The sequence below is a fragment of the Apostichopus japonicus genome, chromosome 14, assembly GCF_037975245.1.
Source record: "Apostichopus japonicus isolate 1M-3 chromosome 14, ASM3797524v1, whole genome shotgun sequence".
NCBI lineage: Eukaryota > Metazoa > Echinodermata > Holothuroidea > Aspidochirotida > Stichopodidae > Apostichopus > Apostichopus japonicus.
Genome location: NC_092574.1, coordinates 5,135,788 through 5,157,602, shown reverse-complemented (window position 1 = coordinate 5,157,602; position 21,815 = coordinate 5,135,788). Strand labels below are relative to the sequence as shown.

At 38.2% G+C, this 21,815-nt stretch overlaps 1 protein-coding gene across 4 annotated transcripts; it reads left to right on the top strand.

The window, feature by feature from the left end:
- Positions 1–7,584: 7,584 nt before the first annotated feature.
- On the top strand, positions 7,585–20,663 carry LOC139980350 (uncharacterized). 4 transcript variants are annotated; one of them, XM_071991965.1, is made up of 2 exons: positions 7,585–7,788; positions 9,404–12,108. In XM_071991965.1, the coding sequence occupies exon 2, from the start codon at positions 9,412–9,414 to the stop codon at positions 10,819–10,821; it is 1,410 nt and encodes a 469-aa protein (XP_071848066.1). In that variant the 5' UTR covers positions 7,585–7,788; positions 9,404–9,411; the 3' UTR covers positions 10,822–12,108. The 4 variants fall into 4 exon arrangements, with proteins under 4 accessions (XP_071848066.1, XP_071848068.1, XP_071848067.1 ...); XM_071991967.1 differs by lacking the exon at positions 9,404–12,108 and adding an exon at positions 18,552–20,663 and having other exon boundaries at positions 7,775–7,788; XM_071991966.1 differs by lacking the exons at positions 7,585–7,788; positions 9,404–12,108 and adding exons at positions 16,712–16,865; positions 18,552–20,663.
- Positions 20,664–21,815: the final 1,152 nt, after the last annotated feature.

The window sequence follows — 21,815 nt, the reverse complement described above, 5'->3', positions numbered from 1 at the left end:
TAAAAGTGTGGTACATTTACTACGGCAAATTTACCATAGCTTTACCATGATATTACTGGAGTAATTAAGTAGGGTAAATTTATATGGTACATAAGCTACATAGGTGAAATTCCTACAATTGTGCCATGATTAACCACAGTAAAATTAGGGTAAAACTATACAGTGCAATTATACTATGGTAAATTTACCATAATTGTACCATGATTTTACCACAGTAGAACATATATGGGTCACACTATGAAACATGATGGTACATTTACAGCAATTTTTGCATGATTTTGTCCCATATTTTTGCAATACTGATAAGACAAACCTTTTGCCAGCTTATGTTCTACTCATATCTTAATGTTGGCAATATAAATTACCTGTGGATATGAGTTGAATTAAGAAGAGAGACCAACTGCTATTCTTATATGTTATAGTATGCATCTCTTTTCCTAAAAAAAAAAGCAGTAGATATATACATAGAGAATTCCTTCATGTAATCCCTGATAAATTTGAGAGGAGACAACATTTAATTCTCTTTTCATCATGAGGGAGAACCTAAAAGCCTTTAAAATGAAAAAAAGAACTATATAAACTAGCACATACAAGGCATAGCTTCTGTGCCTCAACACTGAACACACAAAAATTGACCAATCAGTGTCCTCAGATTTGGGTATTCTCTGTCAGGTCCATTCAATGACATGACAAGTCTATGTCTATGTATCTATCTACACGGTGAGGTGGCAGAACGGGAGAGTACACGTCTGCAGTACCTGAGGTCCCTGGTTCAAACCTCGGTGTCGACACTGACACCAATTTTCACCCCGCTCCTTTCTCGTGGTAGGAAAGTGGCTACACGTGGAAAGCGGTACTCACGTCCTTCGGAGGGGACGTTAAATTGCGGTCCCGGGAGCAGGACTACACACCCCTGCCTCGTTACTTCAGGGCACTATTCGAAAAGAGAAGGCGAGTTTCGCCGGTGTCCTTCCACGCACAAAAACTTGGAACCTCAATAATTTCCGACTAAGGATTTCCTTAGTCTGCTGAAGCACCTTCGGGTGGAAGCGTAATACGAGGTGTATCATATCATATCATCATCATCTACACAGTGTCGACACTGACACCAATTTTCACCCCGCTCCTTTCTCGTGGTAGGAAAGTGGCTACACGTGGAAAGCGGTACTCACGTCCTTCGGAGGGGACGTTAAATTGCGGTCCCGGGAGCAGGACTACACACCCCTGCCTCGTTACTTCAGGGCACTATTCGAAAAGAGAAGGCGAGTTTCGCCGGTGTCCTTCCACGCACAAAAACTTGGAACCTCAATAATTTCCGACTAAGGATTTCCTTAGTCTGCTGAAGCACCTTCGGGTGGAAGCGTAATACGAGGTGTATCATATCATATCATCATCTACAGAGTACTCTCTTTATTTAAACCAAGTTTTTGAGGACAATTGGAGATCAAAAGTCCAATCTTTTGAATGGGTGGGGAGAATTGAAAATGTCCAATGAGGGTCACTCCTGAAGAGGACGATAAAGTGATTAGTGTTAAAGCATTCGCATGATGAAATGTGCCACAATGGTGTTGAACGCACTCTTGATTTGGTACGAAAAAGATTTTATTGGCCTAATATGGCAAGATTTCGAGTACTATGTGACAATAAGGAAGGGCTCCATTATTGCCGATCATCACTACTGAGCCGTTCGAACTAATCTGAACCGGAAAAACCTCAATATGCTGCGAACCTTGCGCAATATGACTTGGTCTCATGCGGAAATAGAGACTGGTAACTCAATATGAGACTTGGTCTTATGCAGGGGTAAGGGGGGAGGGCAGGGATTACGTGCAATAGGGACTGGTATCTCGATGAGAGACATGGATCCATGCAGTGATCAGGAGGGACAGGAAGTATATCCCTCGGAATCACTAAAGACCAGACATCGTCGACTTAGACAAACCAGGAATAAAGTGACATATGACCAGTTGGGTGACCATACATGGTTTCCACAACCAGCGGTTAATGAGTTGCAAACATTTCTACCAGTTCATGTCCACAAATTCCATATTTCTATTATAAAGCTCAGTCTGTACAATAAGTATTATTATTATTCAACATTTTTTTGTTGGTTCTTCAGGATAAGAGGAACAGTTAATATTGAATATTGTTTGCCAAACATTTGCTTTCCTACATGAACATGCTCGTATAGCAGAGGCGGTTCACCTGAGATCCCAGAATGTGTACTCGGCAGGATGCGGTTTAAGGGAAACTCCCGAAATGTGATTTATCGACGAATGGTCGTAAATTTGGGTAAGCCTTCATCTATGTTCGTGTCCATCCGGGATAAATCTTTAGGTTTCTCTCAGGTCAGCTCCCTTATAAGCAGTTAAAATGTTGGATCCTGATTTCGAAGCGTAATGATTCTGCATTCTAATGCATTATCATCATGGACAAGGCACAAGGTGTTAGTGTTTTTAGGTATCAGTGAAAAGAGTAACTTACAGACCAGTATGTATGGAAAATGGTATTATAGGTCATTTTTGGGGGGGGGGAGGCGAATCGCACTATGGTGGAGCAAAGACATGGATAACCTTTCAGTATTGTTGTCAGTGACAAAGGAAAATCACATTTTATTACATGTCGAGTATGATATCTCTCGAAGAGGGGTGAGCGTAACGGGTTGAAATAAGGAGCCTACCAAAATTTCATATTTAATTCGCGTTTCGAAAAAACCATGCAGGGACTGTTGCATTATTGCCATTGATCAAAGTTACATCAAGTTGTTTCTTGTTCTCTGTTCCCTAGCTCCTCTATGGCGGCGCATTAGTTAAGTGACCCGGTGTAACATCAGTAAACCGTCAAATTCATGCGGTGTTTGGAGCACTTCTATTTTCACAAAGCTGGAAACTCCCGATGTCGAAATTCAGTGTCATATGAAAATTACATATTGATGCTGACTATGAATATGAGGAAGGCCTACAACAATATTTTAATGTATGTCTACATAAATAACAAGTAATTTAATATTTACCATATAGAGATATTTGGCTGTCTAGTATGTAACATATATGTAGGCCCGCCAAATGTGAAATTTTGCATTGTTTGAAGCTCTTCTATTTTCACAAAGCTGGAAACTCCCGTTGTCGAAATTCAGTTCAACGATTGACATTTATCTTGCGAAGTTAATGAGGGAGGGGGCGGCCTGAAGAGGGGTGTTATGGAGTCACCTCTCCACTTTGAGTTATTGTTTGAAGAAAAGTGAGCTTAAAATGATGCTATCTTTTCGATCACTTTATCTGTATGCATTTGCCAGTGTTATGACTTGTGTGGGTGTGATATGATATTTGAAAAGAGGGAGGTGCTGTGAACCGACGTGACAGAGAAGGCAATGTACATATTTAAAGGTCATCTATAATCATACAGATATCTGCGCATAGTTTAAAGGTCGGTATTTTCTTTGACTGGAATTACCCTATTATTACGAAACATTTAAGTGATTTAGAATAGCTTCTTGTTGTATTTATAGCCAGTGCACAATTTAAATGCAACTCCGACCTAGAAAGATCAATCGCCGTGGAACTATCGTATTGTTGGTTTTGTATTACTGGCTTCTGCCACAGTGTCATGGTCTGAACTAGTTAGGCCACCCTACAAATAGCTTATATTATGAGTGATTTATTACCTACTTGAATAGTTTTTTACCAATATTAGGGTAATCATATGCAGTATTTACAACTTTTTAATATAATATCCTTGGCTAAAGTGTCGGACGATTGATTAATAATTGAAAGCTCTGAAGCCTCTATAGTCCACCATATTAAATAGACCCCATGTAGATAGCGCAAAGCAGGTCAATACATTGGATCCAACCCGCCCCTTAAGATGAAATTCTGGCTACACGCTTGACTTTCTGTACACTATACCAAGTTCATAATTTTAGTAAGATTTTTCCCTCAACGATTTAGCGAATGGAACTCAAGAATAAACTGTTCAATTCGGGTAAAGAAACATTCATAACAGCACCGCTAACATGGTTTCAAACGTTTGGAATTGAGGAATGCTGCAAATCTCTAAAATGACCGAAGTGGTCAAGCGCGAAGCTCCCATTCACTCAAACTCTTTTCCCCCTTCCGTTCCACCTCCCCCGGGTACCAGGATGAAAAGGTTATGTCAACATAGTTAACGTTCTGTTAAAGAAAGATCATTCTCATTCAAATGTTGCATTCGTGTGCTACAACTTGAATCATATCAAAGCTTACATTTAATTCAAACAACCACAAGAAAATTAAAATGACATGATCAGTCTCTAGGATGCAATTTATAGTACACCCAACTACTATGGAACGCCGAAAGGGCAATGTATTATGTTGTTTACTTCTATGCTGTCTGTTATCATGTTGTTGTCCCGTTTGATGTTGTTCTCTCCTTTTATGCTGTTGTCTCCTTCAATTTTGTTGCCTCATTTGGTTGTTGTTGTCTCCTTTAATGCTATTGTCCTTTCAACGTTGCCGTCTACATTGATGCTGTTGTTTCATTTTATGTTGTTATCTCCTCTGAAGCCGGCGGCGCTGTTCACTTTTGACTTCAAAATACGTATACAAATTCAAAGAAATTAGTGCTTCAGAACTAGTCAAAATGTCTAAGTGAGACAGACCAGCCCATCCTGTACGTAGGGCTAGGTTAGACGAACAAAATGAAAGCAGAAATGATGGAAATCTCTGTAAAATCGGTGAAGAATATACGAAAGTCTTTCAACCTAAGAAAAAGAGATTCATGTGGTCAAGCTACAGGCACGTACCTAGTCTAAAGTTAGGTATATAATATAAAGCCTTAGTTAGTACAACCATAGTAGTATTTAGTATATTATTATGATATTGATATTAGGTAGGTGCAACAGCTAGGAATGTGAGCCATAATATTATTATTATTATTATGTTGGTATTGTCGCGTTCACGGGGAAGACGATGATAGGAGAAAATACAGGAGATTAGTCGAGCGGTTTACAAGATATATTTTATACTGCTACCAGTCTAACAAGGATACAATGAAGTCTGTTAATACAGTCAACAGGGCAAGGCGATTCTACTGCCTAAGGCTACATGTCACTATTCTGGGCTTAGATTGAGACACTCATCAAGTATGAATGATATGCTCTCTCCAAACTGCCAAAATGTGGAAATCGTATCTTCTTTTGTAGATATTAATTGAACTTCCATACAATAACAAGGCTTTAATTGGCAGAATAATACAAAGCATAAGCAATCAACTAGTGCTGTGAAAATGAAGCAGAACAAAATACTCTTATGTATTTCAACAATCACACTAAGAGGTCATCCAGTATGAAATAGCAAAGCTGGCTATTATAACAAAAAATAGCTTAATTTTGTGAAAATATAATCTTTAAATGACTTTTTGACCTCTAGGCCACACTAAAATGTGAAACAATACAATACAGCATGTATGGGCAATTTGTACATGCCCTAATTAATTCAACTGACAATTCAACAATAAACATAAGCAGACTTGCACTTTTGATGAAATACTTAAAGTTCACCATCATGTGAAATGTTAAGAAACGGTTAACATTTACTTTTGAAGTTTTGACCGTGAAGTGTGGATGATTCATCATGCATATTGCAAATTAGTTACTTTGGGCATTTTGCCCTCACCTGTTTAATGTTAGAAAACATAAATCATTTCGTTTAGAACGTTATAGTAATATTTTCCGTTGAGTACGTAGCGTCACTGGCTTCTCTTGTTCTCTTCAAAGCAGTCTCGAGTCTTTTCGATTGACTCGAGTCCCTTATTGTTACATATGACTCGTGTCTCTTGAGTTGACTCGAGTTCCTTATTGTTATATGTGATTCGTGACTCTTCCATTGACTCGAGTCCTTTATTGCTGTGGCTCGAGTCTTTGTCTTACTTCAGTCAAGTGCAATGGTCGAGTCAGAGCTAAGTCAAGCCAGTCCGTTTTGAGTCGCGGTAAAGTCTTGTCACTTTCGTTCTAGCTCGAGTCAAGGTTAACATCAGACAAAACTGGACTCAGTGAGTGACCTAATTGATTCAGTCCTTTTAAGTTGCAATGGACTCTGTTTACGACAGATGAAAAGATAAAAGTTGTGAATACATCGTAATATCGTATCTGTTTACATAGTACCATTACGTTCAATCCTATATTTATCAATCATCAAAATGAAACAAAGGTCAAGATTAAAATCCATTGTCATATTTAAGGTAATGACTTTTAATAGACAAAATAGTTTGTTTAACGGCGGAGAAATAACTTAATTGATGTCTGACATTTCATTAAACTCAGTAAACCATTCAAGTATCGTTTGAAGCTATTCTATTTTCACAAAGCTGGAAACTCCCGTTGCCGAAATTCAGGTCAAAGATTGATCTAGGGTGCAGTAAGCTCACAATGTGAATGTCTCATTGTAAATGCCGTAGCTAGAAAATGTATACATGGGTCAGTGACATATTAAACTAACATATACGCATACTGACGCTGTTTATGAACACGAAGAAGGCCTACAACAATATTTTAATGTAGATCTACATACATAATTAGTAATTTAATATTTACCCTTCATAGATATTTGGCTGTCCAGTTTTTAACATGCATGTACGCCTATCACCACAGAGACCCTCTGTTCGGGACAAACTGGCTGGGTTGGTCTTCAATCATATTTTTATGGAGTAATACACATTAACAGACAGTAACAACATGCATGACCTTTAATTTCGTGTCCAGAACATGTTCAGAAATGATGAAATCCAACAATAGTCTTGTTATTATTATTTAGGTGACTTGATATTACATAATTTCATGTTTTGCTCTTTTGTTGATCGTTTGGAGAGCAGGGATGGTGTGGGGGGGGGGGGGTACTTAAGAAAGCTGATATGTGTGGTATATCTGCTAGCAACTAAAATAACCACACTTCAGTCAATCCCTCCAGTTAGGATTTTATGTGAAATTTCCTCCTATTATATCTTCATCTGTTATAGACTCCCTCCCGCCCCACGCCCCGAAAAGGAAGGAATATCTATATGCAATGGTTTTTCTAAATAGTTGGACTTAATGTATTTATTTCACAGACGGAGGGCCTAACATCACAAGAAAACTAAAAAATAAAGACATATATATATATATGTTACTGTTTTCACGTAGCTATATCCTTATACAATAGAGACTTCACATCTCTGTTGTACTTGTTCTCACTTTGTTTCCCGACAACACCAAGTTCTTCTATATTCAAAGAGACACATTGTGTCTTTCGCTATAAACAATCTTATCTCCCTGATATATTAAACGAAATATGTGGTAATGACAATGCCGAGATTTTCAAGCTAGCGGACTGAAATGTAGTTAGGGGGGGGGGGGGGCACCCTATTACTCTGACTTTCGACCTGAGACGGGTCTTAGGGGGAGTGTCTCCTCTTTTTCTTTTGTATGTCGAAAAGGGAGCCTAAAGTGGTGCTTTCTTTCCATAAGTTTACCTGTTTGCATTTGCCGGTGTTTTGACTTGTGTGCTTGTGCTATGATATTTAAAAGAGGAGGTGCTGTGAACAACGACCTTATAAGCAGACATGATAGAGAGGGCAGTATTCATATCTATAGTTCATTTTCCATCATACAGATATCTGCGCAGAGTTTAAAGGTCTATATTTTTCATTGAATGGAATAACCCTATTGTAAGGAAACATTTTAGTGATTAAGAATGTTGTATTTATAGCTCCGACTTAGAAAGATCAATTAGAAGCTAGTAAATATCGGCGAGATCAAGACCTTCACAAAGAGATAAGGTAAGTTTCAATCATTTTGATTTAGTTAATTATGTACGTGTTTTATGATTACTGCAGTTCCTGCTGTAAGAAAGGGGTGAACAACTTATAGGCTCAAAAGTACCTTTCACTCTAACATTTAACAACATCGCGAAGTGTATTGATTAGTTCGAAAGATGCCAAACCACAGAAGTGTTATATAAGTGTTATGGAACCCAAAACGGATCCTTGAAGTGGATCCCTTTTCTCATTACAATTATACCAAAACAACTTCGTTCGCTGCATTGGTGTCGAACGATGTGCTTTCGCCTTCTGAGCGGTCACTTGATAGAGGATAGAATACACACTTGTCCGTCGATCACGGATATTAAATGGTGCCATCACCGTATGCCTTAACGCATAGTCAATGTCTATCTTATTTCATGATATAGAAAAATATGGCATTTTTTCTCTTATTATTTATTTCACCCAGTTATTTTCAACGAGCATTGAAGCGTAACGTTTTTCGTAAGGCATTGCTGAGTGAGTGTGAGAAGTGGTGTTGTTCCACACATAAATGTAAGAACAATATGCATATGTGTGTGATTGATGTTGTTGCAGTTTAAATCCGATAATTTACAACTTAATGGTCAATAAGCAGTACAATATTTCATTTACGAATTATACATGCATGGACTGTTGTGTATATGACGACTTGTCAAAGTAGTTGTTGAGTTTGACGAAATTAATGGAAAGCACGTTGAAGTCTATGAAGGTATATGGAAAGTCTATATAAGTCACAGAGAGATATACTAGATGGAAAAGGGCAAACGATTGTTTGACTTCAAACTGCGAAACTTGCACTCTTGTGGAGCCCGCCCACTTACACATTTCACTTGAAGCCAACCAAACACTGAGCAGTAAACCCTGAGTATAGATGATAGTTGTCAAAAATTCTCTCCTTCATTTTGTTACCCGCAGTGACGTAACCAATTATTTTAGTATTAATATCAACAAATTATCATAAATAAATACGAAAAATGGAAAAATATCAAACAAATAATATAGTATTTTGTCCATAGCCAATTATCTTACATTCTTCATGTGTAAAATCCTAACACATTGCACATCATCAGGTACTGCAGTAGCACCAACGCATTGCCAGCCTTCTTGGTGTGAGGGCAGGGTTCAAATATTTATGTTCCCATTTTAGGATGAAGAGGAATTGAAGTTAATTTAAATCATGTACTGACGTATTACTTTTCCTGGCACCATATATAGGCTTTAAATTCTGTAACGAATTCTAGTTTAGTATGGCTATAATGAGGACAACCTGAGGAGAAGCAGATCACGGCGTGCTATAATAATAATATCCAATATTCTATTTCATCCTTATTTTTCCTTTTCCAATTGGTTTTGTCGTCCCCACAAATTTCTGTGAAGCACTCTGTCCCTGTACACACCCCAGCCACCCCCAACCCCCACCACTCCCCTCTCATTATCTTGCAAAACCTCTGCATAACTCTGTTATACATTTATGCTTATTAGATAAATCACTAAAATATATGCTATTTTTTATCATCGCAAGGACTTCACAAGTGTGTTTACATAAGATCTGCTTAAAATACGTCAATGTATTCACGTTGTTCTTCTATAGATTCTACAATGGCCGGTTGTCATTCTATATCCGATTGGTGGAAGAAGGTTCCTTGCCATTTCAATTGGAAACTTGATCAGAATAATCTCACACACTTTAAGGGTATAGCAAACAACCTCGATAATAAACTGGAAACCAGAAATGATATAGAATGGACGGAGACAGCCTGTGATATGCTGCTTTTCAGAGGTTATCTAGAGGTCTCTATCTATGAAGGGGTGCAAAGTAACTCTCAGACAGCAGAAGAATTCTTCGTGGAAGCGGAGAGAGAAGCCATGAAAGTAACAGATGACGATGAACGTCAGGCGTACATCATCATTGTAACTGCAAACAGGTTGTGGGTTCTGGAAACTATCCACGAGGGAAACCAGAATGATGACAGACGATTAAGGCTTCTCGCAGAACTAGATCAAAGCTGGAATAGACATCGAGATAAGCTCTCTCAAGACAGACTTCAAGCCTTCATAGACGCCACTGCTGCTTTCGCTTTAACAAGACTTGGAACGAATAAATACAAGGAAGCCGAACAAAGATATCAGCAGGCACTAAAGACCATCAAGACTAAATCTTCGTGGTATCAGTCTCTTGGTGCAGTTATTGGTCGACAGGCTCGTCTGTGGTCGAACAACTTCAGTGAACCGTATGATGGCATCCATGATGAGATTCAGTGCTACGAGAAAGCGATTGAATTGGAACCAAGAAACAAGTCGGCACAATGTGACCTAGCAAAGGTTTTGCTGAGAATCCTAGATCGAGTCGATGAGGGCAAAGATATCATGGCCAACCTTGACGCAAATACATGTGAACTTATCGTAAAGAAAGGTCGCTTTTATCGTGTCCTGTGTGATTATGAAACAGCCATTAAAGTTTTTGGTAGAGGAGAAAAGCTCCAGCATCCCCGTTCCGAGTTGTTTCTACAGTTATCGATTGTGTACCGATATTTAGCAGCCGATGCCAGAGACTGGAATGATAAGAAGGAATATAAAAGATTGGAAATGAAATATATTGATAAATGTCTTGAACTAGAACCTTCTCACTTTCAAGGTAAATTAAATAAAGCGATTGCGTTGTGTAAGGCGCGACGTAATGAGAAAGCACATGCAATGTTCAACAGTATGATTGAGGAGAACAAAGGCTCTCCGTATTATTTGATCGAAGTTCAATTTCGACGCGCTGGTAGCTTCTTTATTGCTAATAGAAAACAAGTAAATGAAAATGTCGCAAAGGCATATGAAGATGTGATAGAGACAGCACTTGAAATAACGCAAAATGAAGATATATCTGCTTGTGGTCAAACTGCTAAATTTGCAAGGAAGGCCAAAGGATATTTACAACAATATTATGAAACACTAGACGATGGCGGTATCATGGCACAGAACCTTCGTAGCAGGGTAGCAGAGATTGGGTTGAATGATTAGGTATCGATTGAGTGACCTAAGTACTTGGAGAATATTCTTAACTACACCGTATGCTCTATACTCACATCGGACAATATCACTGACTTTTGAAATAATCCACATACCAATGGTGACGTCCATTCAATTTCTGTTTTTTATGTCATCGTGTTTTCATTCTAAGATCCCCGACTGAAAAAAAAAACATTTCATCAAAACAGTGCCAGCTGTGTTTACAATCATGGTTATTCTTCTGGTAACTTTAATTTGGGAAGAGGGGTGAGACGGGGATGTCCACTCAGTCCCTATCCTTTTCTGGTCTGCCCGGAGGTCTTTGCGCAGACCCTCCTCCATAACAATAGTGTTCGGGTATCAGTATCTCTAATTCTGAGGTTAAACTTTTGCAGTGCACTGATGATACCACTCTCTTTATATATAGAAATTTTGTTCGTAACTTTAATAGGAGTATCATATTCTTGAGGAATTTCATAATATCTCATATATGAAGTTGATTATGATAAATCAACTCTTTTCCCAATAAGTAAGACCCATATGTTGATAGTGATCCCGCCTTCGTCGACGATTATATAGTTACCTGGTCCCGTGGCTCTCAACATGTTAGGAGTTTCTTTCACAACTAATCGCGAAGACCATTTCTCCCAAGCTTTCTCGCCTTAAGCGGGTGCTTAATTTGTGGCCCACTAGGGACCTCACATTTGTTGGTCAAAGCGTCATCGTAAACACTATTGCCCTCTCAAAATTTGTTTTCTGGTTTTTCTTTTGGTTCTCCCAAGCCCTCCCGATTATTTTGTTCGTAACTTTAATAGGAGTATTTTTATGTTTATCTGGGGAAATAAGCAGGATAAATTTAACCGTCATATTAGTGTAAACCCTATCAGCCGTGAAGGCATAAATGTGTTTCACATTATTTATATTTGCAATTTTAGAGCAATCCAAAAGCAGTTGCAACATGGAACGCTTCCTTTCATTTTGACGACAAAGTGTGGTCCTCAACTTATCAATTTTCAAATGATGGTATTCGGTTTGGGAAGCAAAAGTTCATTATGTTTAATTTCATTTTATTCACCGGATAGTAGGGACGAATAGACTCTTATTTCTTCTGAACATAATTGAGAGCTCTTTATGTACTTTTGCAAAAGAGAGGATGAGACGTTAGACCATTTATTTTGGCAATGTCATATTGTTTCTTCGTTTGTTTGTTAAGATATCTCTGTTTACGTTCACTAAATAAAAGTATATATGGCCACGGTTTTTACAAAAGATCAATTGGACAATAAAAGCGGTGAAACTTATCTTATTTATTTGTTTACTGATTTGTTTATTTGGCAGTAGAGATTCCTTAGCGGACACCCTTAGTGTTCATGATGATTTTTGATCAGCCTCTGTGCTTGCTATCAATATTTCTTAGTGTAATATGATGCACTTGAGTCCGCATAGTAATAATCCCCTATGTGTATTAATGATCTAGCTTTGTACACTTGGTCCTGTAAATATGTTGGGAATTTCTTTTACACAACATAGAGACAACCTTTTTCGTTTGAACTACCAACCTACACTGTCAAGACTGAAATACTGCCCCCGGTTTTAGTCTGGTAGAGACCTGACCCCGATTGGTCGAAATATCATAGTCTAAACGTTTGCTCTTTCCCAATATGTTCTCCCTTTCTTGGTTTTGCCAAACCATCCATATAGATTATTAAAGAGCTCGATAGCATTACTTCCGATTTACTTTGGGGAGGTATTCCTGATAAAATGAAGAGGCCTTTAATTATTTATCAATTGAAAGATGGGGGACTAAAAGTCATTCATATTAATAGTTTTATTAATAGCCTGAAATGCACCTAGATAAAACGTTACTGTAACGATTTATATGGCCCATGGAAAATTGACTTTGATATGGAATTGTATTAATTGATTTGGCGAGCAACTTCTTTTCAGTGTAACTGAAAAATGATTAGCTAAAGTAGGCACCTTATCGAAGTGCTGAAGCTTATTAGACTTCGTTCGTGAAATGTTATTTGATTCTACGGAAGCCCATAAGGTAAATTCTCATTGCCAACAGCCTCCTATTTATTTATTTATTTATTTTATCGCCAATTGTGTACAATGGGAAAGGAAATCTCCTATAAAGTCTGAAAAAGACTTAACAAGGTAGGAGACTCCCTTGGAGAAAAGAAAAATGTACAAATATATGTAATACAGTATATACGTAAAGATTAAATATACAGTAATAATATCCTAATGATGACCTTTACCTCCAAAAAACAATAGGCTTCTTTTACTTACTTACGATTATCATTGAAACCAACTAAGCAGAACAACAGACTCTGATGTATTTCAACAATCACACTAAGAGGTCATCCGGCGTGAAAATGTAGAAAATAGTAAAACTATCACTGGCTAGAATAAAAATAAATTAATTTTGTGAAAATATAATCTTTAAATAGCTTCTCGAACTTTAGTTCACACTAAAATATGCAATAATACATTGCATAAGTATGTATGGGCAATTTTTACATGCATGAAATCCAACTGTCGATTCAATAAGAAACATTAACAGACTTGTGCTTTTGATAATGTACTTAACAATTTCACAGAAAAAGTTCACGATTGTGGAAATAGAACAAACGGTTAGCAGACTTGATTTACTGATTTTGAGAAAATGTAGGAAACACTTAACATTTATTTTGAAATTTTGAAAGTAAAATGGGGTAATTTAGATGTCTTCATGCATGTGCATATTGCAAAATGGCTACTTTAGGCATTTTACCCTCACCTGTTTAGGGTAAGAAAACATAAATCACTTCGTATTGAACGTATAATTAATAACATTTTCCGTTGAGTACGTATAGCGTCAAAGGCTTCTCTTGTTCTCTTCAAAGGATACTCGAGTCTCTTCCATTGACGCGAGTCCTTATTGCTACATGTGACTCGAGTCTCTTCCGTTGACTCGAGTCCCTTATTGCTGTGACTCCAGTCTTTGTCTTACTTCGGTCAAGTGCCATGGTCAAACCAGAGTCAAATCATGCCAGTTTCGTTTTGAGTCGCGGTAAAGTCTTGTCACTTTTGTTCTAACTCGAGTCAAGGCAGACAAAACTGGACTCAATGAGTGACCTAATTGACTTATTCCAACAATGATTGAGTCCTTGTATGTTGCGATGGGCACAACACTCTATTTTCGACAGATGAAAAGATAAGAAATTCTGAATACATCGTAATATCGTGTTTGTTCACATAGTAACATTCCGTTCAAACCTATATTTACCAATTATCAAATAAAACAAAGGTAAAGATTAAAATCCATTGTCATACTTGATGTGATGACTTTAAATAGATTAAATAGTTTGTTTAACGGTGGAGAAATAACTTAAGCTCAGTAAACCGTGCAATTCATGCGTTGTTTGAAGCTCTCCTATTTTAACAAAGCTGGAAACTCCCGTTGTCGAAATTCAGTTCAACGATTGACCTAGGGTGCTGTCAGCTCACAATGTAAGTGTCTCGTTGTGAATGTCATAGCTATAAAATGTATGTATAAGTCAGTGACGTATTACCCTTACATATATATTTAATATATAGAGATATTTGGCTGTCTAGTATGTTACATGTATGTAGGCATATTACTACAGAGATCCTCTGCTCATGCCAAACTGGCTGTGTTGATCTTCAATCATAGTTTTATGGAGTAATAGACATTAACAGACAGTAACAACATGCATGACATTTAACTTCATATATCCAGAAATGTTCAGAAATGATGAAATCCAACAATTTCTGTGAAAATTATTTATGTTATTGATATAACACAATTTCATGTTTTGCTCTTGATTGATAACTGGGGCAGGGAGGGTGAGGTGGGGGTGGGGTGTTCAGAAGGCTGATATGTGTGGAAGATCTGCTGAAGACTAAACTAACCACTGTTATAGTCTTTCAGTAATATGTAAATTCTCTACCTATTATATATAAAGACTGTCTCTGTCATCGTTGCCGACGTGTATTATTTTCCATAGCGTGGTTAAAGGGAAATTTCCGCTTGGTCGAGGTTGGGCAAAGGTCAATGCTGCCCTCGTCCAATGGTTTTAAGGGTGTGACCTTTTATACCCGCCTCCTTGCTTTGCATACTTACGTAATCGATGCGTACTTACGTAATATATATGTTACAAATGCTTCATTCCTCTCCTGGTTCAGAGTGGCGTCGTATGTGGTCTCATTGCAAAAATCCTAAGTAGTTTAAAGCCGCCGTTAACCCCAGAAAGGCGCAGTAAACCACTGTAAGCCCATGTATATCGCAGTTTGTCGTGCGGTTAGTTTTGCCCGGCAACGATTTTTACACTGTCACCGAGACGACGCTCAATGATCCTGAACAAAAGAGGTCGGGGTTTTAACCCGTTTATTTGCTCACGTGGTCCTGTCGAACTTCCCATTCCTTGGAGGGACAGGTCGGAGGCCCTTCCAAATAATTTTGTTCCCACAAACGAGAAACATCAGTCTGAATAGTCGAAGTAGATATAAAATTTGAAATTATCTCACGACTCGGCATTGATGTGTTTGGGTTGTATTACGTTAAATTCGGCCGTTCCGAAGTCAAACGTTATGGCTGTTTGTTCACTTGTTTAACAGTCAGGGCTGTCCATATAGAGAAGTTGGACTTATTAGTTACTGAGTCCTTCTTGAATGTATTCATGCGATTTGTGGCACGAAGATGGTGTCCAGAAACCTTATTTTCAAATAAAGGCAGTCATTTTGTCGGGTGAGGCGGAGTTGAGACGGGCCATGAGAGACATCTCCCATAAGGAAATTCACGCATATGCAGTAAAAGAGAATGTTGATTGGCGTTTTATTCCCTCAACTGCTTCTCTTATAGGGGGGGGGGGGCTGTGAACGCATATGGCGGGTGTAATTAAAAGAGTCATGGCTGCTATCCTCCCTAGTACTGTGAGACTTACAGATGAGATTTTGGGGACTTTGTTTGCGAAGTGGAAAGCATTGTTAATGGTCGTTCGTTGACAAAACTCAGGGACGACCCACGTGACCCTACGCCTATTACTCCCACCCATTTGTTGTTATTGAGAAATGGTCCTAGCATTCCTCCGGGCAAGTTTGAAAGTGTTGACCATTTCCGTCGCCCCTGGAGGCATGTCCAGCACCCGGCTGACCAATTCTGGCGCAAGTGGTTGAAATTGTATCTACCTGAATGGCGCGTGCAAATAAACGCGTTAAGTCCTCCGGCTATCTTGTTCAGCATCATTGAGCGTCGTCACGGTGACAGTCTCCACTTCTTATAGAAACCAAAATAGAAAAATAGAAAAAAAGAAAAAAGAAAAAATATCTTAATTTATATATTCACAGACGGAGGGACTAACATCACAATACATTATATTTTTATGTTACTGTAGCTATATCCTTATACGATAGAGATTTAACATTCTCTGTTTTACTTGTTTCACTGGTTTTCCCTTACAACATCAAATTCTTCTATATTTCAAAGAGACACATTATATCCTTAGCTATATAGAATGTTATCTCCCTGATATATTAAATGAAATATGTGGTGATGGCAATGCCGAGATCTTCAAGTTAGCGAACTGAAATGTAATTATCTTGCGAAGTTTAGGGAGGGGAGCCGGCCTGGGGAGGGGGTCTTAGGGGAGTCTCTTCTCCCCCTTTGAGATTTCCCCTTTGAGATGGTACGTTGAGATGATCTTTTCGATCAGTTTACCTGTATGCATTTGCCAGTGTAATGACTTTTGTGCGTGTGCTATGATATTTAAAAGAGAAGGTGCTGTGAAGAACGACCTTCTAAGTAGACGTGACAGACAAGGCAGTATAGATATGAATAGGTCAACTATAATCTTACAGATATCTGCGCAGTTTAAAGGTCGGTATTTTTTTCTTTGACTGGAATTAACCTATTATTACGAAACATTTTAGTGATTTAGAATAGCTAGTTGTTGTATTTATAGCAAGTGGATAATTTAAAAGCAACTCCGATTTAGCAAGATCAATTAGAAGCAAGTCAAAATCGGCGAGACCAAGACTATCACAAAGAGGTAAGGTTAGTTTTTAACATTTTTGATTTAGTTATTTATGTACGTGTTCTATGATATCCCTGCTGTAAGAATGAGATCAGCAACTTAGACTCAAAAGTACAGTTCACTCTGCATGTATTTAACAATTTCGGAGGGTATTGATTAATTTGAACGATGCCAACATAGAAAAGTGTTATATATGTGTTTGGATAGGGATATCCAAGCGCGTAGCCAGGGGGCGGTCACAATGAGATACACGGAGAGAGAATGGGAATGAAACACAAAAAACGGGAGAGGATCATATCATTTTGAGTAATTAGTATGATTTCTTTGCCTCCGTTGTTGAAGTTTTCCGTCGTATTTCGAAATTCAGGGCCAAATTAAAACTTCAGGTTTGGATGTAGTAACGTTGGGAATTGACCAGACGCCGTTTACGAAAATAACTTACGCCTAGTTTGTCGCCTAGGTGTTTTAGAGGCAAATCAAAATCAAAATCTTGGGGACCAGGGGGTAAAATCAGCCAGGCGCCTGCTAAATGTACCTCTTGGAGGTGTACCACTTTGAGTAGGAGAAGCCTGGTGCATTTGGTAGAGATCAATCTCGGTCACCAGTTGCCAATGTGAATATTGTTTGTCGTATGTCAATGCTTTTGATGTGCTACTTGGATTGAAGTATGTTGGTCATCCTGACTATATAACGCTACAGCCTAGTGTGTCACATTCATATAAGATTATTCATGTAGCATCATTGAAAACACACAACAGGTTTGCTGACTGGTTATTTTTGTGTCACATAATTCATTCCATTATTTCAGTATAAAAATTAAAGATAATTATAAATGAGAACAAAAATATAAAATGTTGTCTAAGAGGAGGGCTTCCCCTCCCTTTTGTGAACATTGATTACGGTAAGGGGATCAAAATTATGCAAAATGTTGCCATTCCCAGTCAGGCAATTTAAGTTTACTTAACGCTTGTATTTACATGACTTTTCATGACACCATATGGACACTACCTTCCATTACGTATTCAAGCTTAAGGAAGAGTGATTATAAATGTACTGACGTCCGTACTTGTCCCTTCCACTTTCAGAATCATTGTATTTGGTAAGAAGGTTTAGATGTAAAATGATGCTATAATTCATCATTTCATGCAACTTTGCGGGAAAGGGAGGGAATAATGCATGTGTTTCCATGATCCTAGTGGCTACGGAACTTAATATATTAAAGATGTAACATATTTACAATTACAAGATAGTATTTGTGAGTAGGTATACCCAGGTATCTCATATCACAATGACTCAAACGGAAATTTGTTTTATGTTGAAGACGACATTCCAGTGCCATACTGAATCAAAGTTAACTTCTCTAAGAAATCTCAATTATGATTAGTATGGCTAATGAGGCAAACCTGAGAAAAAGCAGATCACGACGTGCTAAAAGAACAAGTAGCATATATCGTAAAGCATATATCATAGCTACTTATGTTTCCTTTGCCACTGAATTTTGTCGTCCCCTAAAATTCTATGAAGGACTCTACCATGCACACTCCCCTATCTCTAGCTTCGCCACTGCATATCTCTGTTATAAATTCATGCTCAGTAGATAAACCGATAAGATATATGCTTTCATTCATAATCGCAAGGACCTCACAAGTTTGTTTACATAAAATATGCCAGTGTATTGTTTATCATATTGTTCTTCTATAGATTCTACAATGGCCGGTTGTCATTCTATACCAGATTGGTGGAAGGAGGTTCCTTGCCATTTCAATTGGAAACTTGATCAGAACATTATGTTAGATTTAAAGGGTATAGCAAACAAACTCGATAGTGATTTGGAAACCAGAAATGAGATAGAATGGACGGAGACAGCCTGTGATATGCTGCTATTCAGAGGATATCTAGAGGTCTCTAACTTTGAAGGGGTGCAAAGTAACTCTCAGAAAGCAGAAGAGTTCTTCGCGGAAGCGGAGAGAGAAGCCATGAGAGTAACAGACGACGATGAACGTCAGGCTTACATCATCATTGTAAATGCAAACAGGTTGTGGGTTCTGGAAACTATCCACGAGGGAAACCAGAATGAGGACAGACGATTGAGACTTCTCGCAGAATTAAAACAAAGCTGGAGCAGACATCGAGATAAGCTCTCTCAAGACAGACTTCAAGCCTTCATAGACGCTACTGCTGCTTTTGCTTTTACAAGACTTGGACCGAATACATGCAAGGAAGCCGAAAGAAGATATCAGCAAGCACTGAAGACCATCAAGACTAGATCTGCGTGGTATCAAGCTCTTGGATCAGTTATTGGTCGACATGCTCGTCTTGGGTCGAATAAGTTCAGTAAACCGTACGATGGCATCGACGATGAGATTCAGTGCTACGAGAAAGCGATTGAATTGGAACCAAGAAACAAGTCGGCACAATGTGACCTAGCAAAGGTTTTGCTGAGAATGCCAGATCGAGTCGGTGAGGGCAAAGATCTCATGGCCAACCTTGACGCAAATACATGTGAACTTATAATAAAAAAAGGTAGCTTTTATCTTCGTTTGCGTGATTATAAAAGAGCCATTGATGTTTTACGTAAAGGCGAAGAGCTTCAGCATCCCCGATCCGAGTTGTTTCTACAGTTATCGATTGTGTACCGATATTTAGCAGCCGATGCCAGAGACAGGAATGATAAGGACGAATATAAAAGATTGGAAATGATATATATTGATAAATGTCTTGAACTAGAACCTTCTTACTTTCAAGGTAAACTAAGCAAAGCGATTGCGTTGGGTAAGGCGCGACGTAATGAGGAGGCACAGGCAATGTTCAACGGTATGATTGAGGAGCACAAAGGCTCTCCGTATTATTTGATCGAAGTTCAATTTCGACGCGCTGATAGCTTGTTTATTGTTAATAGAAATCAAGTAAATGAAAATATCGCAAAGGCGTTTGAAGATGTGATAGAGACAGCACTTGAAATAACGAAAAATGTAGCTATTTCTGCTTATTGTGAAACTGCTAAATTTGTAAGGAAGGCCCAAAAAAATTTACAACAATATTATGAAACACTAGACGATGGCGGTATTATGGCACAGAACCTTCGTAGGAGGGTAGCAGAGATTGGATTGAATGATTAGGTATCGATTGAGTGACCTTAGCACTTGGAGAATATACTCAACTATACTCAGATCAGACAATATCGGTGACTTTTAAAATACCTTTTCCAAATGATAAATGAGGTAGCAGGACGATTATTGCACTTCTGGTCTGCCCAATTGTTTGGCTATTCCAATTCCAACCACGGGCTAGCACTTCTCGTAGATTGGGTCCTCCTCCTCAATTGTTGCATGGTGATGTTCGATATATTTGTGATTGTTGTTCTTTAGTAACTTCCAGTTATTGTACAATTAAATGTTTATGATTAAAATAAGCCAACGATATAAGGTCAATCGTCAAGGTGCAATTTTTTAGGCGAGTTGCATATTATTAAAAGGCGTATGTTTAGTCTTTCCTTTTTTCTTTCTTTCCATTTCATTCCCCTTGTCAAAGTAACAGAGGAAGTTAAGGTTATCTTTCTTTCTTGCCGAAACGGCGCTGTTTACCTTTCCCTAATAGTCACAATTAGAGACCCTCCTACTATTGGGTCTCTAGTCACAATCAAGTCCAATTGCAGGTTAATTAAGGCTAAAGTGTTCATGTTTCTCTCTTTCATCTTCCTGTTTTTCTTTCTTTCTGCACAGTTTTCTTTACTCTTATGATAGATATTGTCTATTACAGTTGTTTACCTGCTCTTGTAACATACGATTCAATAAATTACCAGGCTAACTTGAATTTTCGAGTTATCTCATATTTTGTATCTTCGTTCATGTTTATATATAGTGTGTGTTCCTAACATCAGTATATTACACAACAGCATTGATTAAGGCAACAACATGTGTTGAAACGAAGCGAATGAAGACGAGAACATGGTTTGAGGCAGCAACATAAATTGAAAGAACAACATGTAAGTGATCAACAACATAACTTTAGACAGAAGCATAATGCAGCGCCCCTTACTTCATATTCCAGGACCATGGAATGAATCTTCTTTTCCTGTTCATGTCCTAAACTGCACGTAAGTAAAATTCAAGTTCTCTTAAGTTGAATTTAATTTTACTTAAGTGGATTTCTATATCACTTTAGCAGATATTCAATTTCACCTAAGTAAAATAGGCACATAGTTTACTTAAGTAAATGCCATTTCACTCAAGTATAATTGAATTCTACTTAAGTGAAATTGTATTCCACTTAAGTAAACTAAAACATTTATATCCTACTTAAGTGGAATTCTATTTCACTTAAGTTTAATACATTTTACTTAAGTCAAATTCCATCCATTTAAGTTTAATTGAATTCAACATAATTAGAGTGTATTACACTTAAGTAAAATTGGGAGGTAAATGTTAATACAGATTGCCATAGAGCCGCATTTAGTCTACGGCCCTGTGTTGTATTACAAGTACTAGTCATGAACTAAACTATAAAGACAAAGTTCACACCACATAAGTTTATACGGTACATAACTTTCTGTGGACAGAGCACAGAAATAAATTTCTGTGCTTCAATATGGAACGCGGAAAGGGTCAACGTGAGGCGCTGTGCACTCAAAGATGGTCGTTCCCTCAGACCGTCACTCAGAGATCGCTACTCAAATGCAGCAGCCGTCCAGTTAGAAATCGCCGTTTAACGTGATACGCCGCCCACTCATAGATGGTTTTTTATACACAGACCGTCTACTCGGAGAGCGCTACGCAAACACAGTCAACCTTCAGGAACCAACCATTCAGAAAAGGTCTTAACTTAGAAACTGTTGCGACTTTAAAATGGTCGTGATTCAGAAATCGTCCATTCAGAGAGGGTCACCCCAGAGATCGTTCATTCAGAGATGGTTGCCTCAGAGATCATATATTTGAGTGTCAGTCTAACTTGCCGCAATGCATGCAA